The sequence below is a fragment of the Protopterus annectens genome, chromosome 14.part0 (genome assembly GCF_019279795.1).
Source record: "Protopterus annectens isolate FY-2018-M chromosome 14.part0, PAN1.0, whole genome shotgun sequence".
NCBI classification, from domain to species: domain Eukaryota; kingdom Metazoa; phylum Chordata; order Ceratodontiformes; family Protopteridae; genus Protopterus; species Protopterus annectens.
The window spans coordinates 379860152-379885706 of NC_056748.1; the positions used below are offsets into that span (position 1 = coordinate 379860152).

The 25555-nt window shown below is 39.6% G+C and overlaps 1 protein-coding gene across 1 annotated transcript in view; it reads right to left on the reverse strand.

The window, feature by feature from the left end:
* Positions 1-1572: 1572 nt before the first annotated feature.
* The window catches only part of NEURL1 (neuralized E3 ubiquitin protein ligase 1), a 926303-nt gene continuing 902320 nt past the window's right edge, over positions 1573-25555 (reverse strand). Inside the window, exons 5-6 of the mRNA XM_044056108.1 lie at positions 22337-22483; positions 1573-3426 (exon numbers count right to left, since the gene is read on the reverse strand). Coding sequence (XP_043912043.1) covers positions 3185-3426; positions 22337-22483 — 389 coding nt within the window. The 3' untranslated portion in view covers positions 1573-3184. The remainder of the gene's footprint in view (positions 3427-22336; positions 22484-25555) is intronic.

Below are 25555 nucleotides of genomic sequence, written 5' to 3' on the forward strand. Positions count from 1 at the left end.
AATTAACTCCATCTCGGTGGAATACAACTTTGGATATGTTCATCAGAAAAAAATTAGATATTTTCAGAAGTTCTATGCAGTGTCCCACTGTGGCTGCTAAGCAGAAGCTGACTCTGATCTCTAGGAAATTATAATGGAGCACTACCTTCAGGAGCAAATATGAATAACATGTGTCTAGATATTCAGATTATAAACTTTGTTCAGATAAATGACTACAAGGATGAATGTCAGTAATGTTACTGCTTCACTGACATTTAGCAATACAACTGTGTGAGACATCGACATGTCACCAGCTGGTCTTTTATAACCATATACAATCCAGGATGCTTGCTGTGAAGCACTAAAATATATCTGATTAATTGTGACATGATCTGCAAAGCCTTGATTAGTGTAAATGACTTGTAATAGCATATCTGATGAACTTCCCAGTATCTCTTTTAATTAGTCTATTTTTTAAACCATTCCCTTCAGGTAAACTTCCTCATGTTTGGAAGCAGTTATTGTATCCATACTTAAAAATGGGGCTAGAGACATGGTAAACAATTATTACCTCATACGTCTAATATGTATTATAGAAAAGCACTTTAAAATGTGTAAAACTGAGATCTTTAAACAGGGCAGTTATGGGCATCACTCAGCATGTCTTTATTGAAGACAGGCCACACTTTCTATTCTTATTGATTTCCATGAAATGGTCAGTTAAGAATTAGATTATGGCCTTTCTGTGTTGTGAATTTATTAACTCTGTCAATGACTTTTTATATCTTATCTCATAAAAGGGCTATTGAAAGTTTACATAAGGATGGAATTAAATTCTGCCTGATTAGTTGAATCTCAAACTGGCTAAATAACAGAATGCAGCGTGTAATGATTTTGGATAATGCATCATCCTGGATAAATGTCTTTGCTGGTGCCCCACCAAGTTCTTTAGTGGGGCTTGTTTTGTTCAAATTTATATATTTTAATTTTTTCTTGTCCTTAGAAACACCTGCATATCAAAATATGTTTATGACTATAAAATTGGGTATAGTATTAGCATCTCTAAAAGATCATGAAAATATGAACAGTCACCTTTCAGTAATAAGTTAATATATGCAAGCAACTTAGGTTTAAAATTTGATCTGCCCAGTGGTAAGGTAACATTTATTGGACCAGTTGTAATTAAAGAACCAATATCTCTAGATAGTCATATAATAAGAGAATCTAACAATATAAAAAACTGAGACATTAACTTGCTGTATCTGTCAAGACTTGATATGCTGAGTCTCCTGTTCCACACTGTTAAAAGAAGAGATACTGATGCACTTTGTTTTATATAAGCATTATTACTTGCCCCATACTTCAGTATAATATAGTTTATTTGCACCAACAGTGAGAGTCAAATCCTTGAAGCAGACCAGAGGAAGTTCACAATGTCAACATCTTAAGGAACTTCCTTATCATGAAAGGCCATGTACAATATCCCAAATATTTGTATGTGGTAACAATTCAGTTTGGGGATCAGGACTTTTACCAAACAGTATTTGCAGCAGACATTATTTGATTTAAAGACCCAAAGAAGACTGAGAAACATGAGGGAGATTCTCTTAATTTTATTACAAGTCTAAACAGATCTTGTAACAGAGACAGATTAATTTTTTAGTCTGTAATCAGGCTTTGGAATTACCTTACCTTGATGTTAAGTAGTTTCAAAATATTACTATATTTAAAGAGATGGTCAGTCTATGGGCAGAACAGAAGTTGTTCATCATCAGCAGCATAAAAGAGTCTGTCTTCCTTGATGGACAGATGACCTGAACAAAGATGCACCAGCACTTGCAAACTTATGAACTAAGTCACCAAATGATTAGCATTTGAGACCTATTGCCACAATGCCTCCAAAAAGTGCTGTCCTCTGATGACTGACTTACTTTTCTATGGCTACAAAATGCAAGCCCAACAGCTTCTGGTACAACATTCATTACACCTTTGTCCCTTTTAAGTACTGCAGCACTATGGGCAGGTCTTTACACCAGGAGATTGGGTACAGCCTCAAAAGAGAAGTGGTACAAAGTGTAGTAGTGCATTTTTAGGAACATTTTCTAAAAACAATTTAGACAATTTGAATTTATGGAATAAGAGGAAGGGAACAATTTTTCCAAACTAGAAATTAAATACTGCAACCCAGACAGATCACAGAACTACAGCCTGTCATGTGTTGGATTTGGAAGGGCCTATAACTCACAGGGAAAATACATATGATAATGCCTAACTGAAACTGTACCTTATTTATAACAACATAAATTTTGATCTGGAACATTTAATAGTAGTGAATTTGCAAACATGACTGTCTCAAAGCTGTCCTATATCCCTGGCTAAAGTTTAATGTAGTTTAATTCAGGTGCTAGAACAGCATCGTGAAGCCTGCAGCAAGGTCAGTGATAGGCAAATGTTTAGCAAAGCAATGTTATTGACTTTAAATGATATTCTATTTAATGGCCGGGAAACTGGGAAAAGCCCCACAAAATAAAAGTACCTGAAATTACTGCAGAACAGATGCAAAAAATAATAATAAAAAAAATACCCCCAAAACTTAGTCTGAGAAAAATAGCTACATTATCGTACAGATTATATATACCTCACCTTTGGCTCTCAGAAACCTTGTATGCTTATGAGAGACTTCATTACATTTTAATAATAATAAATACCCCAGTCATTGTCTGTAGTATGTTTCCCTGCCTCCCATTATTTTAATTTTTAGTATCAGACCAAATATATGTTATACAACTTTTCTGATGGCTAAGTTGTTTTGCAAGGACAAGATATTCTTTACTGTTTCAATTTGCCTCACTTTTAGAATAAGCAATTGGCTCTTCTTCATTTCTTTCATGGCAGGTTCAGCTCAGAAACATCTAGTTTCCTTATTTCATAGCTGCACTGCTGCCAGCAACTTCAGCACAGAATAGCACTACATATATAAATGCATGTCAACTTAAATTGTTACACAAACTCAGAAATGACTAAACAAAACAATCACTCAGCCAAACAAACAAACAAGGACATGATTGGAGAAGTATTTACAGCTGAAGTAGAACACCAGCTGCTAATGTGGTCAAGTCTTTCAGAATTCTTATATTAACAAAAAAGTCATGTGCGAAGTGACAGCTAACAACAAGCAATGATGGTGTGAGGAACCCTCTATGCCTCATGTGCTTCTGTATGTTTTGATAATATCTTTGATGGGCCGTCTGCAGATGGGGCAGCAGGCATTTGGCATCTTCTTGAGCTTCAGCCCACAGGTATAGCAAAGACACATATGTCCACAGGAGTAGATGACCGTGTCCACTGCATGTTCATAGCAGATTGTGCATTCATCATTTGGGGAACCGCCAGCTGTTGGGGATGATGGAGATTCAGGCATGCTTATAGGGGAACTGGGAGCTGTACCTGGAATAGACCACAACAAATGTAATTAATCTAAGAACTAGGAGGCATCATCTCCCAATTTATGCAATTCTTTTACATTTGAAGAACATCTTCTGAGGTTATTTTATAAACTGCAGCTATCTTCAACACATCTAGCAATGCACAACATACTCAAAACAACATTTATAAAAATAAAAGAATGCAAACTGAAACACTGGGAGTGTGAATTACTTCAATAAGCTGGAAATACGTTAGAAATGAAAAAAAATGGTTTATTTAATCCTGACAAATGCTTACAAGTGTCAATATAAATGTTATTTCAGGAGCAGCACATATCATTATTAGTTCAACTTCAAAAGAAACTCGAATGGTACAGCTTTGTGAAACTGCGCATTGCCCATTATGTCTCCAGAAAAAGTACATTTGTCAGAATGTGCTAGTAGCTATTTTATGTCCTTGATCTTACATTGGTATTGGATGACTGAAGCTTTAACAAGCAGTGCCAGATTAAGAACAGTCTTTTTTTAATGGGAAGTTAGTAGACCCTGTTTAGGAGATTGAACTAGTGCTCATGTGTGCGACACGTTTTAGTCCAGCTGCTTTATAATAAAGCAGGATTGACGGAAGAGGAAATGGCAATCTATGGAAAGCCATAGTAAAGCTGTGCACAAAAAAAAAAAAAAAAAATCCTTATGGGTTCTCTGAGTGTAGGAGACAGAAATGTACAGTCCTCTTAATAACTGCCAATTAATTTTATTATTTTAGATTAATGACAACCACAGTTTGGCTCATGTTCTTGTAGTTTTCTGATTACTGCTGCATATGAAGGAAGGTATAAAAGTTATAAAACACCATTCCTGTTTTAGGAGCAGTTCCAAAAATGCATGTGGTTTCATTCAGGCTAACAGTGAACTACCATTCCATGAACCATTTACAAAGTTCTAATGATATCCGGAAGATCACTTTGGATAATAAATGAGGGCAATGTTTCTATGTAAGCCACATGGACTAGACGGGTCAGCACATTGCTAATTCAAATTATTACTGAATTACATAAATAAAAGAAATTCTGGCATGCATCTTTGGGGAAAAAAAAGCTACAGAAGACATATCTGTTAATACAAAGACTACTACTCCAAGAGCATATAGCAACCCAACAAAAAAGTGGAAACCACAAAAAGTAATATATATTTCATTGGCAGTTCCAAAGAAAGCTCATTGTTTCACTTTCCTGAGAATGAGCCTTTGATGTAAACCTTTAAACTACTTTGACGAAGATAATTAACAAATATTTGGTTCACCTAATTTTTAAAACAAAAGAGATTAACCAATACATGCAATGATGTTTGCATACTATTAATGAAGCAAAAATGTAAGCCCTTCTCTCTTCAGGAGTGTTTACATTAAAAAAAAATGATTGCATATATAACGAGGAGAGGCAACATTTGATCTTACTAGCTATCATTGACCGACTGAGATCATGATTGGTTATAGAAAATTTGTAAATCAACTGCCATTTTTTAAGGAAGTAAAACTATAAAAAATAGAATGGTTTGACAGGCAGTTTGCAAGCTGTCAATAGTGACTACAATTGCTTAAAAATGCTTCTGAACTGACAAACTGTTTCTAAAAATTTTTTTTTTAAAAAATCTCTAAATTTCTTTTTTTCACTTTCCTTTTTAGCTGAAGAACAAGAAACCGGCACACTTTTCAATACCATGTGAATCCAAAATAAACTCCAAAATTTGTAAACACTAGAACTTATAACACCACACAAGAGCCAGTGACTAACTCATTTATTTTAAAGGTTTAGCATTTTCATTCCACACAATAAAATGAAATGTCCTCAGAACCAATAACACAATTTTCTGCATCTTTTAAAGCTATGAGGTTCAGTAACAATAATTACATCCATTTACCATCTCCTACATTGATATTAGCCTTAAAAATACATATCTGATGCTTAATTTTACTATATAATCTGTAATATATATATACATATATATATGTGTATATATATATATATATATATATATATATATATATATATATGAATAAATATATACATACATACATATATACATACGCACGTACACACATATATACATATACACATGCAAACATATATATATATATATATATATATATATATATATATATATATATATATATATATATATCCTATCAACATTTCTATTAAATTAAAATAAAATAAATGTTTCATTATGTCAATCCAAAAGTCACATTTCATTCAAATCTTACTAGGAGAAACCAAACAGGGTTTAAAGTGTAACACATTTTATAACCTACCCACTTTCATAGCCAGCACACTTTGTAATAGGTAAGTTTTCATCATTATTATTATTGAACCACATCGATTTAACGGGCAGGACATGATGAATTATCAGTTTTGAGGAAGTTCTGTTTTATTGTGTGGAACAAAAGCACTAACCCTTTAAAATAAATGAGTAAATCACCGGCGAGTGTGCGGTTTTGTGACATCATTTGACTACACAAAAAAGCATATATCAATCAAAAATTTACATTTCATATGCTTTCAAGAATATCAGAATAGTTAATTATTTCCATTTTTCCATTCCCCTTGATTTTTTGTTGTTCTTTATTTTCTTTGTTATTAATATCTGATTTTTTTCAAGCTGTGTTAGGTGGTGTGATTTTGGTCTGCAGAATGCAACGTTACATTCAATCATTAGCTTAGTGTCCGGTATGCTACAGAGTAGATTTTTATGACTTTGGTTTTAGTACACTTATCAAAGTTTAATGTATTGCCCAAATTGTATTCTGGAAATTTGATTTCATCACCAGCATTTAAAAGGTCCCATTTAAGTTTTATAATCAAAACAATAGATTATTTTGCTCCAAATTTATACTACTACATTTAGTGCCTTTAAGGATAATGTACTGTCTGCATCATGATTTTCTTTAACCCCTGCTGCACTATTTATGTATCTCAAATAATACCTCCTGTATTGCAGTCATCAGCACACTTCATTAACAACCATTCAGAAAGAAGAGAAAAAAGTGTTCCTACAAATAAGTCTTAAGGGCTTCAGCTGGACTCCTTAGCAGTCTTTTGACAGATTACCTATGACTCTCATCTTTTATATTCTCCTCTAATGCAGGTATTTACCCAAAGAAATATGTAGCTATTTAGATTTACAAGATTGTGTGTAGTACAGTTATGAGGGATTGCATCAACTATCTTAGCTGAAATTTAAATATGTTGCATGTGTACTTAGTGTTTCACCAAGTACTGTTGTTACCTCCTCAGAAATGATGCCAAATTAAGTAGGCCGACCTTCTCTTCCCTTAACAGATCCAAATTGTTCTGAGTCTATTGGTACAATATTATCAGTATATATAGATTACATTTGATTTTTACCTGCTACCTAAATTTGCAAAGAATACAGGTAAGCTTGAGTGGTCTGTACTTGTTAAAGTCAAATGTACTACCTCCCCTGTCTATGGGGATCATTTTACACTTTTGCTAAACTTCTAGAACTCGTCCATTTATATGAAATTTATTAATACAAATATGCAATGATTTCAAAAGTGTATTCCTTATATTGTGAAAGCAGTTGCTAGGAGTATTCTGCAAAGTTAATAAATATGGTATGCATGTGCATGCAGTAGCTAAGGCTCTTGCCACCCCTATAGTGCCTTTTTTAGGCAAGGTTCAAATGACAAATTCACACCATAACAGGTACAAGCAATCAAAATCCGAGGGTAATGCTGCTCAATGCTAGATGTCTAAACCTCAAAATGCACTCTCTCGAGGCACTCCTTAAAATGGAGAACATCGACATCTGTGCAGTGACAGAGACCTGGTTCAAGGCTCCAGAGAGCACCCCTGCATTACCAGGCTATAATTCATACCACACCTTTCGGCCACCTAACCTGGACCGAAACACTAAAGGCGGAGGCGTGTCCATATTCATTAAGGATATCAACACCTCTAGGCTAGTTGCTCAGCATAATGCATCCAAGATTATCCAAGTGCAACTAACTGTGGGTAAGACCGCAATCCAAATTGTAGCTTGCTACAGATCCACCACCATCCCCCAGGATTCCCATTCCTCATGTCTTGATACACTGGAAAATATTAGGGTACAACCTAACACCCTAATAATGGGCGATTTCAACTACCCCACCATTAACTGGGAAAACTACTTATGTACCAACTCTTTTGCTCAACATTTTCTGGAATTCATAAATTCCAATGCCTTGGATCAACTTATCCACACCCCACCAGGGGCAGCAATATCCTAGACTTGGTCATTATCAACATGGGCAACCAGTGTTCCACACCAGAGGTCAATTCCTCATTGGTCAGATCCGACCACAAGCTAATCACCCTAGACATCCACATCCTGCCCCCACCCCCCCATTAGGGAAACCACCGTAAACATTTCTCTAAAGCCAACTTCACGCTTCTTAAGACAGAAGTGGCAAACTTCATGACACCCATGCAGATGGACAATAAAGGTACGACTGCTGAATCCTACACAAATGCACTTTATAAGCACTTACACGAATGCATCGATCGTGCTATCCCTAACAAAACCAAGATGCTATCTTCCAAAAAAGGAAGCCAATCTGGTGGTCCCCTGCCATAAACAAACTCTACAACAGAAGAAAGACACTGTTGCAAAAAAGAGTAAAATCCCATGATTGGAGGAACTCCCTGGTCAGCCTCAGTAAGAAGCTGAGATCCCTCATAAAATCCTCCAAAGCTAGTTGCAAAAACAAAATCACCACTGTTTCTAAAGTCAACCACAAAGCATTCTATAGCTATGTCAAGAATCTCAATGGCAACACTCAGATCTGCTCTGAGTTACAGCACAATGGCACTAAACATACAGAACCAACTGATATTGCCAACATCCTTTCAGATAGGTTCAGTGCTAACTTTACCCCCCTCTCACCCCTAAAGGGCCCACCTCTATACCGGAAGAATGCTAAGTTCCTGTAATCACAGCTGCACAGGTAAAAAACACACTCTCCAAAGCCAAGAACACAGCATCCATGGGACCTGACAACATCCCAGGCTGAGTTCTATACGAACTACAGAACAAACTGGCATCCCACCTAAGTACCATCATAGCCTCACCTCAGCCTTTGTGCCCACTGAATGGCGCACAGTGATGGTTATCCCACTCCACAAAGGGGGATCCACCACAGACCCTGGGAACTACCGCCCCATTAGCCAGACGAGCCTGGTCTACAAGGCCAAGGAACGTATCATCATGGAACTTATAAACAAAGACATTGGTAATCTCCAAACTCTGGACCCCACTCAGTTTGGGTTTGTAAAAGGCAGATCATGTCTCCTAAACCTGATAGACATCTTTGAAGCAGTCACCAAAGCCATAGATGGTTCACACATCTAGATCTCACCAAGGCTTTTGACACCATCCCCCACTCTGGAATTATAGATAAACTCACTAAACGAGGTATAAATCCCTATGTCACAAGATGGGTTGCCAACTGGCTCACTGACAGAACCCACACTGTGAAAGTAGCAGACTCCAAATCCGACTTCAGACCAGTGACAAGTGGAGTACCACAGGGTTCAGTCCTGGGTCCTCTCCTGTTTGGTATCTACTTCACTGAAGTACAGGCTAACACAGAAGGTCTTTGGCTAATGAAGTTCGCAGATGACTGAAAACTTGGAGCCATAATCAAAACTCCTAACGATGTGGACATCCTACAAAAGGGCCACACTGAGAAAGATGCCTGGTGCCAAAGCCATGGCCTCAAGCTCAATGCCAAAAAGTGCATTGTCATCCCTTTTGGTAAAACCTCTGTACCCATGAACTACCACATAGTCGGTAGTCTACTTAACACCAAAAGTGTGATAAGAGACCTTGGGACACAGGTAGACAGTAGTCTCTCCTTTGATAATCACATTGCCACAGTAGTCAGAAAATCCTTCTATGTGGCACACCTCATCACAAAATGTTTCTCATTCAGGAAAAAAGAGGTAATTGTTCCTCTCTACTCAACATTCATTAGATCCATTATAGAGTACAATGCCCCTTTTGGTATGTACCTCACAAGACATGTACAATTGTAAAGGCCGTAGAAATGCCTCACAAAGAGGATTACTGGCCTCAAACAGATGCCGTATGCAGACCGTCACAAAAAACTCCAGCTTTACTCTGTCACATATCTCCTACTCAGAGGTGATCTCTGCCTAACATACAAAGCTATGTCAAACCCAGAGCTGTTGGACATGCTCCACTTAAAGAAATCCCAATCCCTCCGAGCTACACACTCTAGGGACCTAAACCTTGTCACCACAATAAACAGAACATGCTGGAGGGATAGATTCCTGTCCCAGAGACTTCCCACACTCTGGAACAGACTACCTATCTATGTCAAACAAAGCTCCTCATTAGCACTCTTCAAGAAAAATCTTGATGATTGGATGGGAAATAGGAAATTCACCCCAGGGATCACTTCTGTGGCTCTGCTTGACAGGGGCACAGGAAAATAATTTTCTTGGGTGGCGAAAGCCAGGGTACCTTTTTGGCTAGGCTTATATAGGCCTTAGGGCCAATAGCCTAGCACCTACCTATGTACACTATGTTTAATCCATGGTTATCTGAGTAGATGCATGCAGTAGCTATGTACACTAAGTTTAATCCATGTTTATCTCAGTAGATGCATGCCGTAGCTATGTACACTATGTTTAATCCATGGTTATCTGAGTAGATGCATGCGGTAGCTATGTACACTAAGTTTAATCCATGCTTATCTCAATAGATGCATGCAGTAGCTAAGTATACTATGTTTAATCCATGCTTATCTCAGTAGATGCATGCAGTAGATATGTACACTATGCTTAATCCATGCTTACCTCAGTAGATGCATGCAGTAGCTATGTACACTATGTTTAATCCATGGTTATCTCAGTAGATGCATGCAGTAGCTATGTACACTATGCTTAATCCATGCTTATCTCAGTAGATGCATGCAGTAGTTATGTACACTATGTTTAATCCATGCTTATCTCAGTAGATGCATGCAGCAGCTATGTACACTATGTTTAATCCATGCTTATCTGAGTAGATGCATGCAGTAGCTAAGTATACTATGTTTAATCCATGCTTATCTCAGTAGAGGCATGCAGTAGCTATGTATACTATGTTTAATCCATGGTTATCTCAGTAGATGCATGCGGTAGCTATGTACACTATGCTTAATCCATGCTTATCTCAGTAGATGCATGCAGTAGCTATGTACACTATGTTTAATCCATGCTTATCTCAGTAGATGCATGCAGCAGCTATGTACACTATGTTTAATCCATGCTTATCTCAGTAGATGCATGCAGCAGCTATGTACACTATGTTTAATCCTTGGTTATCTAAGCAGATTCATGCGGTAGCTATGTACACTATGCTTAATCCATGCTTATCTCAGTAGATGCATGCAGTAGCTATGTATACTATGTTTAATCCATGCTTATCTCAGTAGATGCATGCAGTAGCTATGTACACTATGTTTAATCCTTGGTTATCTAAGCAGATTCATGCGGTAGCTATGTACACTATGCTTAATCCATGCTTATCTCAGAAGATGCATGCGGTATCTATGCACACTAAATTTAATCCATGGCTATCTCAGTAGATGCATGCAGTAGCTATGTACACTATGTTTAATCCATGGTTATCTCAGTAGATGCATGCGGTAGCTATGTACACTATGCTTAATCCATGCTTATCTCAGTAGATGCATGCAGTAGCTATGTATACTATGTTTAATCCATGCTTATCTCAGTAGATGCATGCAGTAGCTATGTACACTTTGTTTAATCCATGCTTATCTCAGTAGATGCATGCAGTAGCTATGTATACTATGTTTAATCCATAGTTATCTCAGTAGATGCATGCGGTAGCTATGTACACTATGCTTAATCCATGCTTATCTCAGTAGATGCATGCAGTAGCTATGTACACTATGTTTAATCCATGGTTATCTCAGTAGAATGTTGTTTTAAAGTATTTCCTGTGATTTCTGAACTCTTTATTGTCACTGTGTTGAACTGATGAGTATTGTCTTGTGTTTTTATTTATTATTAAATATTTTAAACCTTTCAACTGTGGCTGTTTTGTGCAGAGATAATTTAAGCTCTAGAGTACTTGCATGTATTTGGTGATAGTGTATAAAGCCACTCCAATAGCTTTGCTGTTCGTCACACCTTCTAATTGGATAATAATATTGCACAGTAAAACTGGACACCCTTTGGTAAGGGTCTTTATTAATAGCTGATAAATAGTGGTTGGTGTCAGTAATTTCTACCTTATAGTCTGGAGAGAAGGGGGGCATAGCTGGAGAAGCTGTACCAGCCTTCCCCAGGAGTGTCTGTGCATTTGTATATAACTCATATCTCAAAGTGTGTATGTGTCAGCTACTTGGGCAGGGACACAAAGCACTGGTTGGACAGAGCGGGTGCTGGAGGTTTTGGCTTGACCACTAGGCTGAGATCTATACTCTATAGCTGTGCCAGTGTGGAGTCTTTTTGGGGATCTGGAGAGAAAGGGAGAAACCAGCCCCAGACTGACTGTTTTCTCTGTGTGCTCTTAAGGGAAATTGTACTTTACTGTGTGTGTACTTGTTATCCACCCAATATGGACGCCCCTCACTGGTGCTAGTGGCTAGGAGTGAACCTCCTTGATTACTGGGCCAGTGCATGGGCATCAGATATTAACTGCTTGGCAGTGGTGGGATATCCACATCAAATATTAATTGTTTGAAAGTGGTGAGTTAGCCACATCACATATTAATTGGCTTGTAGTGGTGTGGACATTGAATTCCTGTACCTTGTGTACAGTGATTACTGAAGGTGTTTTTGTACTCTGAATCAGTCATGCAGTGAACATTCAGAGTTCAGATCACATTATTTCTTTTGTTAGCTTAGTTAGTCAGGGAGAGCAGGCAAGCATGTCAGCAGAGGAGTATGGCAAGCTGACAAGCAGCTAGTTGGCTGAAATGTGCCAGGTTAAAGAACTGGTGCATGGAAACCTGACTAAAGCAGACATGATTGCAGCTTTGGTCACAGCTGCATCAGCAAATAGCAACCAGAAGGACAATCAGACTGGCCGTGGAGATGTACAACACTCAGAGAATGGACAGCTCAACCTTTTTACAGAGGACTTAAAAATCTGTTTGGAGATAAAGAGACTTGAGTTGGCGGCCAGGCATTTGGAAATAGAAGCTGAGGAGAAGAAGAGGCAGAGGCAACATGAAAAGTAGATGCTGACTCTTAGCCAGAGTCGTGGAGGTAATGGGGAAAGGAGTAACCGGACCTCAGAAGTACAAAAGATCAGTAAATTTCCTTCCACATTTTACAGAGGGGGATAATTTTGATAGTTTCATTCATATGTTTGAGAGGGTATGTAAACAGTACAATGTTGACCAAAGGTTTTGGGTACAGCTCCTGACCCCCTTACTCTATGGTAAAGCTGTAACAGTGCTGTCTAAACTATCTGATCATGAATTTTTTTTATGTATACTACTGTTAAGAATTGTTTTCTAGAATTTTTTTAAGCTAACAACTGAAGCTTACGGGAAAAGATTTAGTGAGCATAGACGCAAGACAGATGACAGTGAGTGTGAATATGTTGCTGAAATGAGCACTTATTTTCATAGGTGGGTGAGTAGATGTCAGGTCACCACTTTTGAAGGGCTGGCAGACCTTTTGGTGAGGGAACAAGCCCTTAGCACTTTGCCTGAGGACATGAGAATCTGGTTTGCTGATAGACAATGTGCTACTTCAGATGAGTTGGGGAAGACGCAAGACTTATACCTAGCAAGCAGGGCATCACTGCACAGGAAAGGGACACCCAGTGCTGCTCATGGGTCTAAAGGAACCCATGATGGGCAGTCCAGACTGCCCCAACAGAATCTGACAGTAGCAGGGGAAGCCACTAGTCCAGCTACACGTCCAGGAGCTAGGGTTAAAAGTTTTGAATGCAACCAGTGGGGCCATGCAGCATATAAATGCCCATGGAGGCAAGGCAGGGAACAAAAGGTGAGGGAGCCAGTAAGTGGGAATGACAAAATGCCAATAGTAGGTTGTCTTGAGACAACAGGGGTACCAAACTACCATCCTGCAGATGTCCTGACAAAGAAGGAGTCTGATAATGAAGTACCATGTGCTCATGTAGTTACACGCAGTCATGCTTGGAGACAAGCATGTGGGTCTGTTAGCCTGGGGGAGACCCAGACAAGACCGCACACTTGCAGCCAGGACTGGTGAGTTGGTGAGGTGGTTACTTCTGGGAGGGAGCTACTCTGTAACAGTGAAACAGAAGGTGAGCCACAGCTGCTTGTGGGTACTGATGTTCCCTTAGACAGAGTGACTGCAAAGGTAGAGGTGAGTAGTAGTACCCAGGCTGACAGTGAGGCACCACTGTCAGAGGATGCCAGACTTCCTGTGGAAGGGGAGCTGGGAAAGGTTACAAAGAGAGAGCTGAGACAGGCTAAGCTCTCAGACCCTACATTACAAGGCCTGAGGCTGGTAGCTAGTGATGCACCTGATTCTCAAGGGAAGGGGGGATCTGTATACTGGGACAAAGGGTTACTATATAGAGAGTGGACCCCTGAGGGAGGGCTAGAAGGTGACAGGATACAGCAGTTGGTAGTGCCTAGAGCCTACATTCTGGCACTTCTAGCCATAGCCATTCCCTTTGCAGGTCATATGGGCATAAAATGTACAAAGAGACGTATTATGCAGAACTTCTATTGGCCTGGAATTTCCAGAGATGTAACAGAGTACTGCAGGACCTATGAGCAGTGCCAAAAGGTAGGCAAGGCAGGAGACAAGGTGAAATCTCCTTTAATGCCTTTGCCTATGATTGAGGAGCCATTTCAGAGGGTAGCTATGGATATTGTGGGGCCTCTGAGTATCCCAAGTTCCTCAGGGAAAAAGTATATACTAGTGGTAGTAGATTATGCTACAAGATACCCTGAGGCAGTGGTTTTGTCCTCCATTGAGGCATAAAAGGTAGCAAATGTTTTGTTAGAGATTTTCAGCAAGGTAGGTTTTCCAAAAGAAATACTGACTGACAGAGGTGCCAATTTCATGTCAGACCTGCTGACTTGTCTGTGGAAGTATTGTGAGGTGAAGCACCTAAAGACCACCCCCTACCATCCCCAGACTAATGGTCTTGTTGAGAGGTTAAACTCTACATTCAAGTTCATGCTATGGGCATTTGCAAATCATTTTAAGAGGAAGTGGTACAAATATTTGCCCATCTGTTGTTTGCTTACAGAGAGGGCCCCAGGAATCCACAGGTTTTTCACCCTTCGAGTTGTATGGGCATAGGGTGAGGGGGCCTCTAGACTTAATTTGTGATGAGTGGGAGGGTGAGTGTGAATCTCACCAGGACTCTGTTGTGGCATATATCCTAAACCTCAGGACAAGGCTCGGGGAACTCACAGGCTTGGCCCAGGAGAATCTGGCAGAAGCCCAGCAGCAGAAAAAGGTCTGGTATAACAGGAATGCTCAAGCTAGAGAGTATGCTGTGGGGCAGCAGGTAATGGTTCTCATTCCTGTCAGACACAACAAGTTGCAAGGAGTTTGGGAGGGACCCTACAAGGTAGTAAGGAAGGTCAGTGATGATAACTACATGGTGGAACTGCTAGGCAGGAGGCAGGGGCACAAATTGTACCAGGTTAACATGATGAAACCTTACTATGATAGGGAGGCCCTTATGCTGAGTCTGAGGGAGATCTGATGACTGATCTCCTCAGTGAGACTTGGGCTGACACCTCAGTGAAAGGGGTAGCAGTGTCCCAGCAGCTATCTCCTACCCAGGTTTGAGAAATCCAAGCAGTGTTACAGGAGTTTGGGGACATGTTCATTGGGAAACCAGGGCGCACCCACCTGGTGCTGCACCAGGTGGATACAGGACCCCAAAGGCCTATTAGGCAGGCCCCTTATAGGGTGCCTAAGAGAGTCAAATAGACTCTAAGGGAGGTGGTACAGGAAATGTTGGAACTAGGGGTAATTGAAGAGTCGAACAGTCCCTGGGCCTCGCCAGTGGTGCTGGTACCAAAGAAGGATGGTAACACCAGGTTCTGTGTGGACTACAGGAAACTAAATAGTCACACAGAGTCAGATGCTTACCCCATGCCTAGGACAGATGAAGCCCTACAGCAGCTGGGTGGGGCTAAGTATCTTACCAAAGGTTACTGACAGGTGCCCTTGACTCCCAGTGCTAGAGAGAGGTCAGTCTTTGTGACTCCTTTTGGCTTGTATGAGTTCACAAAGATGCCCTTTGGGATGAAAAATGCCCAAGAGACTTTCCAGAGGATGGTAGATCATATCCTGGCAGGAGCAAGAGGGTTTGCCCTTGGTTACCTAGATGACATTGCTATCTACAGCCATTCCTGGCAAGAGCACCTTCAGCATGTTAGGGAGGTGCTGGCCGGACTACAGAGGGCAGGGTTGACCATTAAGCCCAGAAAATGTCAGATGGGTATGGCAGAGGTCTCCTACCTGGGCCACAGAGTGGGGAGTGGTAAGATCAGGGCAGAACCTGCCAAAGTGGAAGCCATTCAGGCATGGCCTGCACCTATTTCCAAAAATCAGGTGAGGGCATTCTTAGGGACAGCAGGGTACTAGAGAAAGTTCGTCCTCAGTTATAGTACTATACAGTAGATATAACAAGTTTACATACCCCTGTTAAAATGCCAGGTTTTTGTGATATAAAAAATGAGACCACGATAAATCATTTCAAATCTTTTCCCATCTTTAATGTGACCTATAACCTGTACAATTCAATTGAAAAACAAACAAATCTGTTAGGGGAAAAATATCAAAAATAAAAAACTTACAAAATGCTGGTTGCATAAGTGTGCACACCCTTAAACTAATACTTTGTTGTGTGTGCACACCCTTAAACTAATACTTTGTTAAAGCACCTTTTGATTTAATTACAGCATTCCGTCTTCTTGGGTAGGAGTCTATCAGCATGGCACATCCTGACTTGGCAATATTTGCCCACTCTTCCTTGCAAAAGCACTCCAAATCTGTCAGATTGTGAGGGCATCTCTTGTTCACTGCCCTCTTCAGGTTACCCCACAGATTTTCTATTGGATTTAGGTCTGGGTTCTGGCTAGGCCATTCCAAAACTTTAATTTTCTTCTGGTGAAGCCATTCTTTTGTTGATTTGGATGTATGCTTGGGGTCATTGTTGTGTTGAAAGGTGAAATTCCTCTTCATCTTCAGCTGTCTAGCAGATACCTGAAGGTTTTGGACCAAAAGTGACTGGTATTTGGAACTGTTCATAATTCCCTCCACCTTGACTAAAGCCCATTTCCAGACGAAGAAAAGCAACCCCAAAGGATGATACTGCCACCACCATGCTTCACCGTGGGGATGGTGTTCTTTTGGTGATGCAAAGTGTTGTTTTTGTGCCAAATGTACCTTTTTGAATTATGGCCAAAAAGTTCAACCTTGGTCTCATCAGACCATAACACATTTTCCCACATGCTTTTGGGAGACATGATGTATTGTTTTCAAATTTTAGCTGAGCGTAAATTTTTTTCTGTGTAAGAAAAGGCTTCCATCTTGCAACCCTACCCCATGGTCCAAACATATGGAGAATATGGGAGATTGTTGTCTCATGTAGTATACAACCAGTACTTGCCAGAAATTTCTGAAGCTCCTTCAGTGTTGCTGCAGGTCTCTTGGCAGCCTTCCTGACCAGTTTTCATCTCATCTTTTTAATAATTTTGGAGGGACATTCAGTTCTTTGCAATGTCACTGTTGTCCCACATTTTGATGACTGTCTTCACTGTGTTCCATGGCATATCCAATGCTGTGTAAATTTTTCTGTACCCTTCTCCTGACTGATAACTTTCAACAATGAGATCCCTTTGATGCTTTGTAAGCTCTCTTCGAACTATGGCTTTTGCTGTAACAGGCAACTGAGTAAATAGGTTCATAGGTAGGTACTAGGCTATCAGCCCTGGGGCCTATATAAGCCTAGCCAAAAAGGTTCCCTGGCTTTCACCAACCAAGAAAATTATTTTCCTGTGCCCCTGTTGAGCAGTACCGCAGAAGTGATCCCTGGGGTGAAGTTTCTATTTCCCATCCAGCCATCAAGATTTTTCATAAAGAGGGCCAATAAGGAGCTTTGCTTGCATTGAATGGGTAGTTTGTTCCACAGTATGGGAAGTCTCTGGGACAGGAATCTATCCCTCCAGCATATTCTGTTTATTGTGGTGACAAGGTTTAGGTCCCTGGAGCGTGTGGTTCAGAGAGGTTGGGATTTTTTTAACTGTAGCATGTCCAACAGCTCTGGGTTTGACATAGCTTTGTATGTTAGGCAGAGATCACTTCTGAGTAGGCGATATGCGGCTGAGTAGAGCTGGAGTTTTTTTGAGATGGTCTGCATATGACATCTGTTTGAGGCCAGTAATCCTATTAGTGAGGTATTTCTGTGGCCTTTCCAATTGTTGTAGGTGTCTTGTGAGATACATGCCAAACGGGGCATTGTACTCTATAACGGGTCTGATGAGGGATGAGCAGAGAGGAAGAATGACCTCCTTTTTTCTAGAGGAGAACCCTTTTGTGATGAGGTGTGCCACTTAGAAGGATTTCCTGACTACTGTGATGATATGGTTATCAACACACTTTTGGTGTTTAGTGAGCTACTGCCTATGTGGTATTTCATGGGTACCAAGTTTTTCCCATAGGGGATGACAGTGCACTTCTTGGCGTTGAGCTTGAGGCCATAACTTTGACACCAAGCATCTGTCTCTGTGAGACCCTTTTGTAGAATGTCTACATCATTAGGTGATTCTATTATGCCTCCCAGTTTGAAGCCATCTGCAAACTTTGTTAGCCAAAGATCTCCTGTGCTGGCCTGCACTTCAGAAAAGTAGATGCCGAACAGGAGAGGACTCAGGACCAAACCCTGTGGTACTCCACTCGTCACTGGTCTGAAGTCGGACTTGGAGTCGACTACTTTTACTGTGTTGGTTTTGTCAGTGAGCCAGTTGGCCACTCATCTTGTGACATATGGATTTATGCCCAGTTTAGTGAGTTTATCTATAAATGTCAGGAAAATCCTACTAGGACAGCTGAACTTTATTTGGGGTTAATCCAAGTCTCTTTAATTGATGGCAGTTGTGTACCCAAGAAGACTGAATGCTGTAATTAAATCAAAAGGTGCTTCAACAAAGTATTAATTTAAGGGTGTGCACACACAACAAATTATTAGTTTAAGGGTATGCACACTTATGCAACCAGCTTATTGTACGTTTCTTTTACTTTTTATATTTTTTCCCCTACGAGATTTGTTTATTTTTCAGTTGCCGTTATCTCATTTTTTATATCACAAAATCTGGCATTTAATAGGAGTGTGTAAACTTTTTATATCCACTGTAGCTGTTCCCTTCACAGACCTGACAAGGAGAAACAGGCTAGATAAGGTAGTGTGGACCCCAGCATGTGAGCAGGCATTCCAGAAGTTTAAAGAAGCTTTGGGAGTACCCCTGTGCTAGCCAGTCCAGATTACAGCAAATAATTTGTTGTGCAGGAGGATGCTTCAAACCATGGGGTGGAGGCTGTACTTAGCCAGATTTCTTCAGAGGGAGAAGAGCACCCAGTGATTTATCTCAGTCATAGGCTCCAACCCCTGGAGCAATGCTATGCACCTGTAGAAAAGGAATGTCTAGCCATAGTGCGGGCACTGCAGAAACTTCAGCCTTATCTGTATGGAAGAAAATTCACTTTAGTTACAGATCACAATCCCCTAACATGGTTACACCGAGCTACCCAGCAAAATGCAAAGTTGCTAAAATGGAGCCTAGGTTTGCAAGCAGATATGTCAGTGCAGCACTGCAGTGGGGTTAACAACACCAATGCAGATGGGCTCTCAGGACAGGAAATGGGCTAAGGTATACTCAAATAGACCTAACCCACTCAAGCAACGTTTCTCAAGGGTCACTTGAAAAACTAGCTTGAGTTCTTCGGGGGAGGGGGGATATGTGAAGGCTGCCAGCCTAGCTAGATAGAATTTTGTAAATAATTCTATGTCATTTTAAATATTAATATGATCCACAGGCTTTTGTAACAAATGTAAGAAAATTGTGTCATGTTTTGAGCTTCAAAAATGTAAACACAGTGCACCCTGCTGGAGGAAAGCTGATAAGTGAGGGATTTTACAACTGTGTTTGATCTCAAGCTCAGACAGAGGATGTCTGGGCTGGAAATTTTTTCTCTTGTTTTAAGATGAGATAATTACTAGGTTTTACATGTAAAATGTCTTCTATAGTTGTAGCTTCCTGTACGTGCAGATTACAAAAAGAAATGTTAAAATTTTAAGTTCTGTGAGCCTAAGAAACATAAGTAGAAGTGTCAAGAATGATGTAATCTGAAATGACTCAGCAGTACTGTGTATTATCAATTTAAGGGCAGAAAGAAAGAATAGCATTTTGTATCTTGCCTTGGATCTAGTAAGAACATCCACTCACCAGCACTTGCTTGATCTGTATGCAAGTAATATTTAGAAGAGTGACTTCTCTTAGGGTTAGATAGGAATTTAGCCAGTTTAGTCTAGTTGTTTTCTAGTTGTTTTCTATATTTGTCAGACTATCCTACAATATTGTTTTAAAGTATTTCCTGTGATTTCTGAACTCTTTATTGTCATTGTGTTGATTTGATGAGTATTGTCTTGTGTTTTTATTATTTATTATTAAATATTTTAAACCTTTCATCTGTGGCTGTTTTGTGTAGAGATAATTTAAGCTCTAGAGTACTTGTATGTATTTGGTGCTAGTGTACAAAGCCACTCCAACAGCCTTGCTGTTCGTCACACTTAATAATTGGATAATAATATTGCACAGTAAAATAGCTGATAAATAGTAGTTGGTGGCAGTGATTTCTACCTTATAGTCTGGAGAGAAGGGGGGGGGGCATAGCTGGAGAACTTGTGCCAGCCTTGCCCAGGAGTGTCTGTGTGGTTGTATAAAACTCTTTATCTCAAAGTGTGTATGTGTCAGCTACTTTGGTAGGGACACGAAGCACTGGTTGGACAGGGAGGTTGCTGGAGGTTTTGGTTTGACCACTAGGCTGAGATCTGTACCCTATAGCTGTGCCAGTGGGGAATCTTATTGGGGATCTGGAGAGAAAGGGAGAAACCAGCCCCATACTGACTGTGATCTCTATGTGCTGTTAAGGGAAATTGTACTTTACTGTGTGTGTACCTGTTATCCTCCCACTGGTGCTAGTGGTGAGGATTGAGGCTCCTTGATTTCTGGGCCAGTGCATGGGCGTCACATTCTGCATTAAGCAAAACACCTTGTTTACATGTATGCCTAGTTGAAGATCCTGAGTGACCAACTGCTCAATTTCCTGCCTATAGCTATTTCATTGTGGGCAGTCATAGAAATTATGTATCCAACTTTTTTGCTGGTGTGGTAATTGCTGCAGACAATGCTTGGATGACTGGAATCTCTATTAAGAATGGGATCATATTCTATTTTTAGTTGTAGTTTACTGTTAAGGTAGTTTTTGTGCTCTGCAGTAAACACAAAAGGCATTCTGTAACATGCGATGCTGTTTTATATGTTACAGTTATCATACATAATTCTAATGCTATGATTTTCTGTATTAGCCTGGTTTAAGTAGTCTTTTACAAGTAATGAGACACCAGTACATGCTCTTTTAGGCTTACAGCAGAAAAAAACAGGTATAGTAGCACTGAATTGGTAACTGTAAACCATGTTTTAGTTATAGTGCAGATAGCAGTGTTTTTCATGTGAAAAGAGATTTCATGACTAGGTTAACCTTCTTGCATTTAGCAAAGCTCGAATCACTTCACTTTCATGAGAGGATGTTTTACCATTTTTTCAAGTGAAATTTGCCAAGGTATAAATGAAAGGCATTATGGGAATGGGATACTTTATGTTCAGTACCTGTACTTCAAGGTGACAGGTGTAATTCATATAGCACTCAGCAGGTAGGCTAGTTAGTCACATATTTCTCTCTAAGAGAAGAGCCATTGAATCTCCTGCATGTGACGCCATCTTCTTAGCCAAAAAGTAACATTCATAATGTGGGTTCAAACCTTTGGTGCCATTCAAGAAGCAATACTTTGTGTGCATGTGTGAGTGTGTGAGTGTGTGCATGTGTGCGTGTGTGTGTCTGTGTGTGTGTGTGTGTGTGTGTGTGTGTGTGTGCGTGTGTGTGTGTGTGTCTGTGTGTCTGCGTGTCTGCCTCGGTGGTTGCATTTGGGAAATTAGGTAGAGATTCAAGTGTCTGAATGTGTGTCTATGTTGTAGTGAGTGTATGTGTGAATCTTTATGTGACTGTGATTGATTGTGAGGGAGGGTTTGTTTTTTTGATGGGTGAATGTATATATATATATATATATATGTGTGTGTGTGTGTGTGTGTGTGCGTGTATGGGTATGGGTATCTGAATGGGGAAAACATTACTGCCATCAGGTATGACAGAGATAGTTTTAGTAGAGTGCAATTCAGAGACATTTTAATATGCTGATAATAAGGCTTTTCTCACTGTGGTCATAATATGCTCTGAATCACATTTTCTCACCATTGTGTAAATTGACCTACCTGCAATTTCCAGGAGAGGAGAGGATGTGTCTAAAACTTAGGCAGAATTTAACTCACGGTTACACAGTTCCATTTTTGGGTATAATTATGCTTTACTATACTCGTACTGTATAATACAAACAGATTACAGCAGTTTTTTAAAATACTTTAAAGACCTGTCAACATGTTCAGTTTAGTGTTACTTTTTTAAGTCAATGTCTGAAGCAGTATCTGAATGAATTCTGTACAATTTTGAATAAACTTTTGTAACTTTGAAAATGTTCAGTGGCCCTCTCTTTGCAATAAACATTTGTAAAAAATGAGTGCTTACCATTGCTGGGACTGCAGAGCTGTCCAGACACACTAGCATTCAGATTCAGGTCAGAGCAGCCAATACTCAGTGTCATAGGTGAGTTGGGAATGGAGGTGGGAGAGTTTGGTAGTGAGGGACCTCTTGGCTCAGCCAGTATGGTAGAACCTACAAGAAAATGAGAACATTCAACAGAGACTCAATGCACTGATTGTGGTTTGCAGTCTAAGCTGGAGAACAAGTTATTTGACGACTATGTTCCCAGTATAACATTGGGATGTCAGAACCTGTATGACAACTGCTTTGCACAATACTATGCAGAAACTTACTTTTTGCCATTTTACTAACCATAACCAAATGTAACCACAGCTCTAAACCTTCCATCTTCTAAATAAGGAACACTACCTTTCATAATGTGGAACACTAACAGCTTACTAACAACTTCAGCTAGAAAGCACATAGACTGCTTAAAATGTGATATTTTAGTTACACAATAGTTCTGATTTCTGTTTACCATGGATATCAGTTAAAAAAATTGCTAACAATGAATGTGTGACAGAGCCTTTCAATGTAGAACTGTGAAGAACATGGACTTTTTAAGACCCCAAATAAGGCGCATTTCTTATAATGAGGTACACTTGAGATGCATGTTTTTTACTGCTCTCAGGCCTATCAGCAAGCAACATCTTGCTTCAGCTATTCTGCTGATTCCCATCTTTATTTTGCATCAGTCTGCATCAGCGGTGGCACAGTCATGTTCTTATCTACCCTGAAAGATAAATCTGTAGATGAACTTTTACCAACTTGTCATAGATTTTTGATAAAATATTTCTTTTCATCTTTCTTACTCCTAATGCTAAAGATCAGCCCTTCCTCCCCAGGTACTCAATTAGCCCAGTCATTCATTCCTCTTTGGCCACTAAGAGAGAAGGTTGGAGCAACTGGAGAGAGGGCGTCATACTGCTGGCAGGGAGAGTTTTAGACCTGCATCCCCTCATGCTAGTTTCAGGTGAATTCTTGGACAGCTGGTCTGTCAGGCAAATATTGCCATATCTATGTTGATGCGACTGTCTTTGGGTTCCACCCTCAAGAGGCATGAAACTGTCTGTACAAGTCCGCACTTTACTGCTTCTATTGCAGCCTGTTGCTTCCTCCATGGCCCTGCAAATTCCAAATTGGTGTGTCTTCTGCTGTGCTCTTTGGTAACACTGGCAGCAAAGCAGCTACAATTTTCCCTGCCATGTAATCCCCATTCCTCTTTCAACAGTGAGGTACTTGGGCACATCCCTTTCATTCCTCTGCCTTCTCTCATTGGCTCTTTTAGTGCTGGAGCTGGTAATCAAACCTTCCCTCTGCACCATGAAGGTGATATTTGTGGCAACATATTTTAGGTCAGATTCTGCAGTGGTCCTTTGTAAATAATGACTTAAAGTAAGTTTTAAAACTGTTCCAATTCAGAAACAGATGATCACTAATTTACTCCTGGTCATTGTTTCCCAATGTGTGAGGGCTTATTCCACAATGCAGGTCATTGGGAGTACAAACTGTGGCACCTGCATGTGCAGGACACAGACACACGCACACACGCGCACACGCGCACACACACACACACACACACACACACACACACACACACACACAAAAGAACTTTTCAGATAGTAAGTGCTTCTTCTTGCTGCAGAAAAATATGCATGATAAGCCGATTGGAATATACTAGGATGACCTGGTGTGTAGTGATGACTGCATCCATCAGAGCTTATTTTTAATCTTTGTGGTTATGATATCAGGTGAATTAACTGATCTTGAAAAGTTGAAGTGTGGGAATATTGAAGGCCTTCTTGTTTCTGGTTATTATTTTAAAGGCTACTGCTAATGTTATCTAGCTTAAGTATTACTTAAGCTTCAAATGTTAGGAAGTTTGAATATTATAAACTTTCTTCATTCTAATTATTGTTTTATGGACTATTGCTAGCATTTTCCAACTTAATTTTCGAGATATATGTGTGTAAATATATCCATCCATCTATCCTCAATCCCATTTTTGCACATGGGGTCGGGGTGTCACTTCAACAGTGACAACAATCCAGAGTCAAGGTTTACACCACTGGGTGGCTAGCCCTACCTCGGTAGTTCATCTGTACCACACATTCATACACACACACACACACACACACACACACACACACACACACACACACAATCTAGGGCCAATTTAGTGTGTCCAATCCACCTGCTGCATGTCTTTGGAATGTGGGAAAAAAATGGAGCACCCATAGGAAACCCACATGAACACAGGGAGCAAATATATATGTCTAGATGTAGTTCTAAGTATCTAACATTTAAATACTGACAGCCTAAATATTGACAACAAAAGAAATCTAAACTCCTTAAAATTGACAGCTAAAAATATCTAAACATGAAATATTGACAAAACAGAAATTATACCAGGGAAAGGTGTATGCCCTTTCCCCACTGTTGTGTGACCTGGGTGTTGATATATATAATTAGCATGTGGTGCAAGAATGCAGGGGGGACTTGTCCCCCTGCAAAAACATTGTTTTTTTGGATATTGTTAGGTACTGTCAATATGTAGTGTTTAGATAGTTTTAGCTGTTGATATTAAGGAGTTTACATATTTTTTGTCGATACTTAGGTTGACAATATTTAACTGTTACCCTGAGATTCAATAAAGCCTACACTAAGAGTATACTTTCTGGGTGAACAGATAACACAAGCATAACTCAGTTTCTTCCTCCTAATTTTAGTTTTCCTACTGATTTTCTTGCAGCTTTAAATACTGAGGAAGATTCATAAAGGTTACCACAAAGTGTAGACTACATATACACTTAATATAAACTTTCTGAGTGATTAGAATGCACAAAAAATGTAGTAGGGATGTTCTTGAATCCAGATCATGTACACTTAGTGTAGGTATTACTGAATCTGGCCTTTAGATTTATATATATATATATATATATATATATATATATATATATATATATATATATATATATTTATATCTATATATATATATATTTTTTATTTATTTTATTTTCCATTTGTTTACCGGGTTAGTCCGACTGGACACAAGGTGACTGTTTTCAGCGGAGGCCCGGGGAGAAAAGCTCCACATACATAGTAAAAAATTATATAAACATAGCTATTTTGTACAAAGAGCATAGAATATATAAAAGGAGTAAATTCAGAGTTCATAGGTTGGTACTAGGCTATCGGCCCTAA